Source organism: Paramisgurnus dabryanus, chromosome 20, assembly GCF_030506205.2.
Source record: "Paramisgurnus dabryanus chromosome 20, PD_genome_1.1, whole genome shotgun sequence".
Lineage (NCBI taxonomy): Eukaryota > Metazoa > Chordata > Actinopteri > Cypriniformes > Cobitidae > Paramisgurnus > Paramisgurnus dabryanus.
Genome location: NC_133356.1, coordinates 7,219,578 through 7,231,715, shown reverse-complemented (window position 1 = coordinate 7,231,715; position 12,138 = coordinate 7,219,578). Strand labels below are relative to the sequence as shown.

General features: G+C 35.5%; 2 protein-coding genes across 4 annotated transcripts; both read right to left on the bottom strand.

The window, feature by feature from the left end:
• Nucleotides 1-4,473: 4,473 nt before the first annotated feature.
• Nucleotides 4,474-8,011, bottom strand: fbxo5 (F-box protein 5). 2 transcript variants are annotated; one of them, XM_065297501.2, is made up of 5 exons: nucleotides 7,860-8,011; nucleotides 6,239-6,912; nucleotides 6,063-6,153; nucleotides 5,797-5,970; nucleotides 4,474-5,061 (listed from the first exon to the last, which is right to left on the bottom strand). In XM_065297501.2, the coding sequence occupies exons 2-5, from the start codon at nucleotides 6,874-6,876 to the stop codon at nucleotides 4,804-4,806; spliced, it is 1,161 nt and encodes a 386-aa protein (XP_065153573.1). In that variant the 5' UTR covers nucleotides 6,877-6,912; nucleotides 7,860-8,011; the 3' UTR covers nucleotides 4,474-4,803. The 2 variants fall into 2 exon arrangements, with proteins under 2 accessions (XP_065153573.1, XP_065153574.1); XM_065297502.2 differs by having other exon boundaries at nucleotides 6,239-6,907.
• A 1,257-nt stretch (nucleotides 8,012-9,268) lies between these two features.
• mtrf1l (mitochondrial translational release factor 1-like) lies at nucleotides 9,269-11,756 on the bottom strand. 2 transcript variants are annotated; one of them, XM_065296174.2, is made up of 7 exons: nucleotides 11,145-11,756; nucleotides 10,995-11,074; nucleotides 10,619-10,802; nucleotides 10,356-10,519; nucleotides 10,112-10,229; nucleotides 9,628-9,764; nucleotides 9,269-9,512 (listed from the first exon to the last, which is right to left on the bottom strand). In XM_065296174.2, the coding sequence occupies exons 1-7, from the start codon at nucleotides 11,590-11,592 to the stop codon at nucleotides 9,306-9,308; spliced, it is 1,338 nt and encodes a 445-aa protein (XP_065152246.1). In that variant the 5' UTR covers nucleotides 11,593-11,756; the 3' UTR covers nucleotides 9,269-9,305. The 2 variants fall into 2 exon arrangements, with proteins under 2 accessions (XP_065152246.1, XP_065152247.1); XM_065296175.1 differs by having other exon boundaries at nucleotides 10,619-10,780; nucleotides 10,995-11,281.
• Between the last annotated feature and the right edge of the window lie 382 nt (nucleotides 11,757-12,138).

The window sequence follows — 12,138 nt, the reverse complement described above, 5'->3', positions numbered from 1 at the left end:
CCCCTTAGTGCCAATTGGGCATCGTTTAAATGCCACGGCCTACCTGAGCATTGTTTCTGACCATGTCCATCCCTTTATGTCCACCATGTACCCATCCTCTGATGGCTACTTCCAGCAGGATCATGCACCATGTCACAAAGCTTGAATCATTTCAAATTGGTTTCTTGAACATGACAATGAGTTCACTGTACTAAAATGGCCCCCACAGTCACCAGATCTCAACCCAATAGAGCATCTTTGGAATGTGGTGGAACAGGAGCTTCATCCCCTGGATGTGCATCCCACAAATCTCGACCAACTGCAAGATGCTATCCTATCAGTATGGGCCAACATTGCTAAAGAATGCTTTCAGCACCTTGTTGAAGCAATGCCATGTAGAATTAAGGCAGTTATGAAGGCGAAAGAGGGTCAAACACATTATTAGAATGGTGTTCCTAATAATCCTTTAGGTGAGTGGATATATATATATATATATATATATATATACACTCTAAAAAACAAACGGTGCTATATAGCACCAAAACAGTTGCTTTGGATCGTAACGATAGAAGAACCATTTTTAGTGCCATATAGCACCGGTGAAGAACCAGTGAAGCACCAGTGAAGCACCAGTGAAGCACCTGTGTAGAACCATATAGTGCTATGTAGAACCATATGTGGTGCTATATGGCCCCTATATGGTTCTACACTGGTGCTTCACTGGTGCTTCACTGGTGCTTCACTGGTGCTTCACTGGTTCTTCACCGGTGCTATATGGCACTAAAATGGTTCTTCTATCGTTACGATCCAAAGCAATTGTTTTGGTGCTATATAGCACCGTTTGTTTTTTAGAGTGTATATATATATATATATATATATATATATATATATATATATATATATATATATATATATATATATATATATATATATATATATATATACAGTACTGTGCAAAAGTCCACCACCACCAGACTTGTTGTTTTAGAAGTTTTAATGTCCATCCATATTTATTTTTTAATCTATTTTATTAAGATACAAACAGAAAATACAGGAAATATGTTCAAAAAAATACATTACATTTTCAGGACTCAATGTCTTCTTTGTTTACTGTAGTGTGACCTCTCTTGGCACTAAACACATCTTGAGTTTTTTTGAGCAGAATGAAGTAAAAAGACTCATTTCTTTAAAATTTGATCTTTTGATTTAATTTTATTTAGGTTTAAGAGATCCTGCAGTTTCCTGCTATTGCTCAAGTTGAAGGGGAGTTTACCCTAAAAACTTTACACATCAGTTTACATTTTTATACAGTTTTTAATACTACATACACATTTCCTGTATTTTCTGTATGTATTCTATTAAAGAGAATGAGAAACAATTATATATGATCACTATAACATTGCAAAAACAACAAATCTAATTGTGGCACGGTGGCCTAAGACTTATGCACAGCACAGTACTGTATATATCGTCTGTAGCTCACTTAGAGGAGCATTATTCTAGCAACACAAATATTGGGTTCAATTCCACAGAACAGATATACTGGTAAAAATAATTGTATATCTTGAATGCACTGTACATTGTTTTGGATAAAAGCATCTGGCAAGTGCATGAATATAATGAATCATTACACAGATTTGTTTCAATTTTTCTATCTGTTAAAAAATAACAATTGGCACTGTGTTAGGCTTAATGAGACTAGTTATAATGCACTAATGTTCTTGTGTTGTTCTAATTGCTTGTATTGTTTTTTCTGATTTGTAAGTCACTTTGGATAAAAGCATCTGCTAACTGACTTAATGTAGTAAATATGTAGATGTACAAATATTTATTTTTATATGTGTGAAATGAATACATGAACATCATGAAGACATGTATTATGTGGTTTACATTTATTTAAATTTATTTAAATTTTCAGTGGATGTCATGTAGTATTCATTTTAGTATTCAAGTGCCAATGGATCCACATTCATTCTAATGAAATCTAAAAGCAAATATGTATTACCTATAATCTGAGTAAAATATTATGCACACACACTGTGAGGTTTGCATCAAAGGTTAATCACAACATATAGCTCACAACCAAAAAATGTGATTTCTATTCCCAAGCCAAATGACTCATAATGGGATCTGCTTTGCGTGTGTGCGTGTGTTTCGACCAGAGCAGAACAAATTCCTGTATTGCTCTCAATATCCCCCAATGATTCGGAGCTTCATTTGTAGTGACCGTGGTTTAATAAATCAAATGAAAATACAATAAAACACGGCCCCAGAGATTCTCGCATCTACAAAGGTCAGCTGTAAGATGAATTATATCGCAGGCAAAGGCCTTATGATTAAATATATATCTCAACCCTGATTTTATTATCCAAATCCTAATTGACTCCAAACTGAGCAATTATATATATAAAAGTATTTTGGTCTTTTTAATTTGCAGTGACTACAAAATCTATGGTGCAATATTAAATGTGCATGTTTATGGATAAAGAAATTAATGGTGGGTGGATTAATTTCAACATTTAGCTTTCGCTCCACAGTGTGTCAGGTGGTACCCTTTAAAATGTACACCAATGTATCTAAAGCGTGCATGTTATTACCTCAAACTGGTACAAAATGTATACATATCTACTTAAATGACAGCTTGGGACCATTTTTTTCTGACAGTGGTTGTATTCATTTAGCAGATGCTTTTATTCAAAGCAACAACTTACAAGTTACAAATGAGGCAAAAACTTATTTGAACTCAGAAATTCATTAAAGAGTCAACAACTTTAACCAATGATGTAAACCAGAAATTTAAAACTAGCGAAAGAGGTCATTTTTTTTTAAATTGTGCTTATTTGTGGCTATAAATTTGTCACTCACAGCAAATGATCACAGATGAAAGTGTGCATGTGAAATGAATGCTTATGTTAAACGATTGATTTTGAAGTTTATTTTAAAGGGACACTCCACTTTTTTTGAAAACATTTGATTCTTACCGTTTTGGAATCCATTCAGCTGATCTTCAGGTCTGGGGCTAGCACTTTTAGCATAGCTTAGCACAATGCATTGAATCTGATTAGAACATTAGCATCGCGCTAAAAATAACCAAAGAGTTTTGATATTTTTCCTATTTAAAACTTGACTCTTCTGTAGTTACATCGTGTACTAAGACTGACGGAAAATTAAAAGTTGTTACAGCAGCAAAGTCCTTTATTATTACGCCAGAATGAGAGTATAGTACCTAGCCATATCTGCCTAGAAAATAGAAACTTAAAATTTTCTGTCAGTCTTAGTACACGATGTAACTACAGAAGAGTCAAGTTTTAAATAAGAAAAATATTGAAACTCTTTGGTTATTTTTTGCCCGATGCTAATGGTCTAATCAGATTCAATAGATTGTGCTAAGCTATGCTAAAAGTGCTAGCACCAGACCCAGAGATCAGCTGAATGGATTCCAAAACTGTAAAAATCAAATGTTTAACTCTATAGGAGCTGGAAAATTTATTATTAGCATAGTTGATCTGTAATTTACACGCACACTTTGTATAATCTACTTTATCATCATTTATTGATTATATTATTTACTCAAAACATTGAAAATGCATTCACATGCATACAATCTCCAGCACAGTTTTACATTATATATTCAGGCTTTACAATAAGCAATGAATATATTTTACATTTGTAAGTATCATAACATAATGGAACAGCTAATCCTTACATAGAGGAAGATTTTAAATCCTGAGAATTTAAACCGTTGAGGACTGAGTCTCTAAAATAAACCTAATCTAATACCTCAAAATACAAAAAGATTCAGTAGCATATTTATATTTGCTATCGATGCCCTAGTTACTTATATTTAGTCTGCTCAAAGGAAAGAAAACGTGAATTCAAAATAACACAATATTTTGTACCCTGTAAACACCTGCTTTTACAAATCCGGGCATGGCTTATTCTGGGAAAAGTCCTGTCGTATTGCCAATCATAGGAAGATTTTATCAGACTAGAATCTAAACTCCAGCATGTATTCAGTTAATGCAAGATTTGCCATATCCTAATATCATCCTTTTGCCAGGATGCTTGATAAGGTTAAAAAAATCATCATTAGGTTAAGGGTGGTCCACAAATTAAATAGTATATTAAATAGCAAAGGTTCAGTTAGAAACAGCACTCTGATGCCATCTAGCCAAGAAAAACAGAAAAGCTTGGTAATATGAGTTACCTGTCCATTAAGACACAATTACCAAGAAATGGATAAAAAAGGTCCCTAGCTGACACCGGGGCAGTACCCTTTTTAAACATACACCTGTGCACCTAAAAAGTTAATATTAACAGCTAAGAGGTACCAAATGTATACATATCACTACCTAAATGGTACATATTAGGACCCATTACATATTTGTAACTAATTTTTCAGACTGTAGTAAAACCTGTACAGATTAATAGAAGTGTACAGATGATTTGTGCAGAATGAGAGCGTGACTACAGCAGTCAGTAAGATTTGAAAAATATACAAGGCTTTATTCAACCATTTAAATATTTACAAATTTCAGTCAAGACAAAACAACACAGATTTCATAAAACATCTATAAAATCTTATAAAACATTCAAATGTACAATCTTAAGGAGGCTGTTTAACCTCCCTTAGGAATTCTTTTTTTTTTGGAATACAGAATGATAGTTTTTCACATTGTGCAACGGCCACAAACGTGGCCAAAATTCACGTCACATTCAGGAATGCGCAACAATCAAGGATAAAATATTCAATAAAAGTTTTAAGAGGCAGTATTTCTTTTTTAAAAAAGTTCTTAGTAACGTTTTTTCTTAAGGCACCGGTGCTCAGAGACGCCGTACGTTCCTCTTGCTTCGAGCAGAGCCGGCGATAAGCGTCCTTTGCGATGAATTGGAGGAGAAAGACCGGACGGTGCTACGGCACGGGTCCGAACTGTGGAACGGTAATTGACACTTTGTGCAACAGTCAAAGGCGCAGCTAAGCCGTGTGCAAACCGCCCGCTGCATTGCATCATCAAAGCGTGCCGGAGAGCCACAGAGGACGCATGCTCGTAGTGATTCATCCTGTTTTAGTGATTTAGCAACCTGGAAGAAAAATAAAATCATTAATAGAATGCATAAGACAATGTACAGCACCAAACAATCTCTAACTTTTATCATTTCAGGCTTTTTTTCCACATTAATTTCAATAACTAGTCCAGGTGCTAAGTAAGGATGACCTTATTGAATCTGCATGCATGCCAGTGGCAGCTCGTGACTGCTCATCCGAGCGGCGCAAATTCAAAATAAGTGTTCAGAGTGTCATGTGTGTTGCTCGTGTTTTCAAAATGTGTGTTTGTTACGTCATGTGAACCATGTGCATCACGTGTTTTGTCAAAATAAGTGCCTGCTGCGCACGCGCTAAAACCATTTATGATAAAAGAGACGCTCACGTTCACAAAATACACGCAAGACACTCCCTTAACAATAAACTCTGATTATGCATGAGATTATGGGAGTATCTGGCAAACACGAACGTCTCTTTTATCATAAACCCTTTAGAAGCGTCTGCAGCAGGCACTTATTTTGACAAGACACGTGATGCACATAGGATCACCTGACGCGCAGAACACAAATTTTGAAATGACATACCACACACGACGGGCTACATACATGTTGCGATGAACTTTGCAACGAGCCCCGAAGTCACTGGCCGCCACTGATGCATGCAAATTAAACTATTTGCACTTTTTTTTTTAAGAAACGTGACTGTAGTATTCATCTATACCATTTGCCCTATCCCAGTCATGTTAAGTTAAAAGTGTGAATGTCAGTTTTTACCTGATGAAACTGTTGGAAACGACTCGATCTGGTGTTTTGCACTCCATTCGTCTGGCACTGCACTTTCTTAACAGCTTTGTGAATTGGTGTAGAGGCTACGCCCTGCATACAGGAGAACACCACCCTGCTTAAGGTGAAGTCCCGAGACAAGGATCCCATAGGCCGTCCAGAGTCCTGCGATGAAATCACAGCAGCACGGTTAGATACTAAACTTAATTTGAAATGTGCATGCAGACAAAATGGTGGCATTGGTGTAAACCTCTTACCCTTTGTCTTCTCTCTGCTTCTCTGCACCTCCGAAGGGCCATTTTATCCTGGCAGATGATTTTCTGCCACGTCCGACTCACTTTCTTACAACTGCAAAAATACATGACATCAACGTAAATCGAACGCACATCCACACAAGCAAAACACAAACCAAGTCACGACGAGGAATATTTACCTGATCAAGTCGCAATCACCTAGCAGACCCAAAATCCTGGCAAGAATGTGGCGCATGTCTTTCCTCAACAGGCCAGACAGTATATCAGCAAACTCAAGTCCCATTTTCCCACCGATCACATTGTGGAGACCACAATTCTCAGCAACCTTATTAACAACCGTCCAATCGTAACTTTTGCTCTTTTTAAAGCTTTTCGCCAGTTCTTTGCACACATCTTCTTGAAATTTGAGCACGGGCAGACAGGGTGCAGAGTGACGCTCAACGTGCAAGGACTGAGAGGACACACATTTCTCTTCACTCCTCTCCAATGAGTCGGCACCATCCGCATCCACATGCTCCACCTGACTGTTTTGGAGGGAAAGATATCCGCTGTCCTCGGTGAAACCGCTACTGCTCAGAATGACCTCGTCGTCTGATGTCACCTCCCGGTTGAGGTTCCTCTCCCGGTAGTTTTCTTTATTGTGAGGGCCTTTGCTCTTGGTCTCCAGAGGGGTGGAGACGTAGGCCGTCGCGGGGGAGCGAGGGCTGCCCGTTTTTCGTGGCGAAACAGGGCGACCCTTTATCTCACCGAGGTCTGTTTCAGGTTTCTCCATGTGGCATACAACTCTAGAGTCTTTACTGCATGTTGTAGACTTCATATTTGGGGTTGTATAGAGACACAGCAAATGGCTGAACTAGAGGAAATGGGGAATGAGACATGTTTAGTGGTTTGTTTCACTGTTAAAAATATAAAATAAAAATTTTAAATGCATGAATCACTTACATTTCTTACAAATATAAATGCACAGATGCCAAACTAGATTATTGTGTTTAACTTTATAAACTTAATAAATATATGCAGATTTCTTTGTGTTAATGTCCAAGACAGCATTAGTCACAAATTATTACTTTTTTTAATATATATTACAGCATTGGTGGGATTTATTTACAATATGAATTAGTATATGCTACAGTGTTTAGTACAGTTTATCAATTTACTCTAGTAAGGTTTAAAAACACCATAGTATCTAGGGATTTGCTATACTTTTTAATACACGGGGGTTACTATTGAAATATATTAAAAGTACAGTTTTTAATGTGGGCACTAGCATATTAATATACTGTATTATAGTAAAATATACACAGTTTAAACCTAATTCATCCACTTTAAAACTGAAGAACATTTTAAGCATCGTGGGTTTAGTATTAAAGCATTGTTGTTTTGTATCCAACATGTCAACATATCCTTTTATTTATGCAAAATCTTAAATAAGTTTTAAAATGACAAAGAGTTGGCATTTATTTTTATGCAATTTGTTTGTTCTTATCATTTTACGCGCCTAAGTGGATGCAGTTCTGACGTGGCTCCACAAGATGCACACTACAGAGGGGCTAATATTAGCCTACAACACGACTTCAAATCTGAGTTTAAAAGGTTTGCATGAAAATCTATTGCATTTTTAAAATAAAATAAGGATAGATTGTCGTTTAAAAGTGTGATAAAAGCAAAAATCGAAGATGGATAAGCCCCGTCCCATGGTGGGACCTCAAACATGCTTGGTCATCTACAGGGTCTATTTCTTTTAAAACATTGAATTGAACAAAATGACTGAGATATATAAACAATTGAACACTGCCTTACCTCAAAACGATAAAAGCACTTTTAAAATAATCCTCATATGTCCTTAAAAAACGCGTTCGAGTCGCTATTGCAGTAGCAGGATAAACATTTAAGCGGCAACAGTGAACGCCAATTGTTAGTGAGCTGAAGAAAAAGCGCCACTGGTAAATGCATTTGAAATTTGGCGAACAAATCCCACTGACCAATCAGAGCGCGGCGGAATACCTTTAAACGGCACACAGCCAATGAAACCGTCGACGGCGGACTCAGCCAACGTCACCATGTGACGTCAGGCCGGAATAAGAGCGCCACCCAATGAGAGTCGCGAACTGAAAAGCGCCTTTTTATCGATAAACTAACAATTGCGGGTTTTTATCAAATAAGTAAATAAATAAACAGCTTTATAGCTACAATTTAATAAATACTAGGCCTGGGCATCGAGATTAATCTCATACAAAATAAAAGTATTTTTTTTGCATAATATATGAGTTATTATGTCTATTTAAACATTAGTAACCATTAGTAATAAACGGTTTTTATTTATATATAATATGGAATATAAAATAAATAAATAAATGTAATATATATGTAAATGTTTCTTAAATACATACATGAATGTGTGTGTATTTATTTATACATAATAATTACACACAGCACAAACTCATATGTTATGCAAAAAAACTTTTATTTTGTATGGGATTAATCTAGATTAATCCATGCCCAGCACTAATAAATACAAATAAATATAAAAGAAGAGCGTTTTACTAATGATCTCATAGTTTTGTGTCTCGCTGTTTAAAAGACAAAGGCCAGATTGTTTAACCTACAGATATTAAAACTTCTGTTTTATTTATTTTATTTTATTATAATATTCTCTGATGTCTATAATGTTGGGAAAATATGGATCAATAAATTAAAAGATTATACATGGCAATCTATAATTATTACATTTTTCATTAACTTTTTTCTTTTCATATTATTTATTTAAAAGTATATATATATATATATATATATATATATATATATATATATATATATATATATATATATATATAATTATTTATAGTAAAATTATATATATATATATAATTATTATTTATAGTAAAATTATATACAGTTATGCAAACAATAGAAAGTCCAGACTGCCATTTGGGGTCTGGAGGAAGTTCCCCACCTAATTATAAAATTTTTCATTAACTTTTTTCTTTTCATATTATTTATTTAAAAGTATAATCAATTATTTCTAGTAAAATTATATACAGTTATGCAAACAATAGAAAGTCCAGACTGCCATTTGGGGTCTGGAGGAACCCCACCGAAGTATTTCACACTGTAGTGTTAAACTCAAGAGAAAGCCATCAAGTGTTTGTGAAACCACTCTGGGGGAAACTGCCCTTTCTCTTCCAATTCAATTTGACACCCAACAAGACAACTTTTACACATTCCTTTATTGCCCACAAAACTCGATTAATTATATTCATTGTCTTTGAGTATATCCATGAGGGATTCTTGCTCGGAAAACTGTTGCAGAGACACAATCATCTCCTCCAGCAGTTCCTCTCCTTGCAAAAATCCATGGACGTCGTGTATGGTCTTTCCGATCCTGTGGTCTGTGATCCTGTCCTGGGAGAAATTATACGTCCTGATCTTCTCAGACCTTCCTCTGGTGCCAATCTGTTACACCAGAGAAAAACACAGACTGCCAGTTTATATCATTCACTGGATAATTCACAGTTTTGAAAGCACTGGAGATTTCCAGAGGCAGCATATTTCGTATACAGCTGTGTACCTGGAGTTTTCGAGCGTTGTATCTTTTACTGGTCTCCTCCTCTAGTCTGGCGCTGTAGAGTTTGGCTCGCAGTAGCGTCATGGCTTTCTCCTTGTTCTTTATCTGGGAACGTTCTTGCTGGCATTCAGCAACGATTCCTAAAATACCAAACCATCATAAGTCAGCCTCACTCCCAAAACATAAACACAGAGAAAAGAAACATAACCAAACTCTGTAAAGATTAAATTTATATGCTATGAATAATTATGCAAATGTAAAATCCTACATGTAGAAGCTAACATGTAGGGAAAAACACATTAATAGCAAGATTTCTTGTCTTAATTTGTTTAGGACACATTCCAGTCTGTGTATTTGGTTCATACCACTTACACATCTAAATAATGCAAAGCAGTCCTGCCTGCTCACCAAAAAATCAACCAAAAAATTATAAACAAAAACACTTTTTATACAATAAGTGTTATATAGAGTTTGATGATATGTTGACCTGTTGGCAGATGAAGAAGCCTCACGGCACTGTCAGTGGTGTTTACATGCTGTCCTCCTGCTCCACTGGCTCTCTTTGTCTCTATTCTTAGATCTTTAGGGTTAATGGTAAATGAAATCTATAAAATAAATGATAAAAAACAACACAGTGACTTCAATACACACATGCTCCTAACTGGTACGTAAACACACCTTTCATAATCCTATAGTCACATCATTAACATAAACGTAATCTGAAGATTTACTTCGGTGGGTTGGGGAAGAACGGCCACAGTCATGGTGCTGGTGTGCATGCGACCTTGCTTCTCTGTTTTTGGGACTCTCTGCACACGATGGACACCTGCTTCAAACTTCAACTTTTTATAGCTTAGTGGACCACTAATACTGGCTGTTGCATGTCTGACACCACCTAGACGGGCAAAAAAAAAAAGGATTCAGCCACACAGTAATAAAGACGAACACTGATATAAACACATTTATAAGAGAAGAAATATATATATATATTAACCTAATTCACTTGACATGACCTCTAGGACCTCAAACCCCCAGTCATTGAAAGATGCAAAGTTTTGATACATATCAAATATCTCTGCAGTAAACAGCATTGCTTCTTGACCTCCGACCCCAGCAGTGATCTCTAGGACCAGGTCACTCATATCTGACTCTTCCTCTGGGATCAGAAGAGATAAAATCTGAAAATTGATCATGGGAAGAGGCATTTATTTTCATAAAACCATTCCAAGTTTTTATTCTTTTAATAATTTGGCACTCATTGTCTTGAATCACCAGATCCCTAATGCTTTATCTTTGCATACTTTTTCACAGTGCTGAATCTGTATGCATGACTTTCAATGAAATGTAAATAAGAGCAATTCACACCTCACCTTCGACTTTAAATCATGAATGGCTGCTAAACAAGCCTGGCTCTCAGTCTCTGCAAGATCTTGTAGGTCTGGATCGTTATCTGAAAGAGATTAATGCAAATTAAACGACACTTTAAAATCTAAATGACTTCGTATGCTTTACTGTATTACCTTTCAACAAGTCCTGTGTGTCCTTCAATTCCTTCTGTTTCTCCTCCAGCTCTTTGATATTTTGAATCAGAGGAGCCAGTACAGACAGATTATTCCTCTTTATTTTTATGTCTTCATCATCCACTGACTGTTTATCCATACTGACAGCGTCCAAGCACAAATTATATTCAATTTCCTTCTTCTTTAGATAGCCATGCAAAGACTTTTTGGTGAAGATCTCATCCACAGACAGAATCTTCGTGACCATCATTGGCTGAGTTGTATGTAAGCCTCTTGTATTTGCATTTTTAAGCTGTTTAAATGTGCTAACAGTCCTGTGAATGGTTGGATGTCTGCGAACCGATCCACTAATGTCATTTGTGCGTGTTGTGATTGTTCTGAGTTGTGTCACATTCAGAAGCTGTCTGCTTGCACATGAAAGAGATTTACAAAAGCGACCGACAGCCATCTCTACTCGAGTGCTGTGCTTGCGGTGGACGCTTAAGGGTTAAACATAAAATGTACCTTTTAAAAAGATTTACAATCCAAACACATTTAATGCAGCATACTGTTGACATCCATAAAACAACAATCTTCACATGTACTTGTACATCATCTGCTCCTGTACGCGCTTTCCTCTTCCGTGTGAAGCATTCTTCAAAATAAAAGTCCTTATTTATGGAAAAAGTGTTCTACATTATTTTACTTTGTCATACTATATTAAACTATACTATAGTTTTTAATATATTGTAAAATATATTGTGTATATATATATATATATATATATATATATATATATATATATATATATATATATATATATATATATATATATATATATATATATATATATATATATATATAGAAATATATATATTTCAATACAAAGACATTAATCGATAAAAGCATTGAATTGTAATTTTAGATAAAAAAAACAGTTCAATGGTATTAAAATGCTTGTTTATAATCTTTGTAATGTGTTTTACTATGTATGCAAGTTTATCTACATTAATTA

Bases quoted from the DNA above. Each gene is read 5' to 3' on its own strand.
- fbxo5 (XM_065297501.2), bottom strand. From the start codon at position 6,876: ATGAAGTCTACAACATGCAGTAAAGACTCTAGAGTTGTATGCCACATG. The intron at 6,154-6,238 runs GTAAATATTCCT...GTATTTTTGCAG, and splicing joins GGTGATTGCGACTTGATCAG to TTGTAAGAAAGTGAGTCGGA. The intron at 5,062-5,796 runs GTAAAAACTGAC...TTTTTCTTCCAG, and splicing joins GTTTCCAACAGTTTCATCAG to GTTGCTAAATCACTAAAACA.
- mtrf1l (XM_065296174.2), bottom strand. From the start codon at position 11,592: ATGGCTGTCGGTCGCTTTTGTAAATCTCTTTCATGTGCAAGCAGACAG. The intron at 11,075-11,144 runs GTAATACAGTAA...AATCTCTTTCAG, and splicing joins CACACAGGACTTGTTGAAAG to ATAACGATCCAGACCTACAA. The intron at 9,765-10,111 runs GTCAACATATCA...TTGGTATTTTAG, and splicing joins GCTTCTTCATCTGCCAACAG to GAATCGTTGCTGAATGCCAG.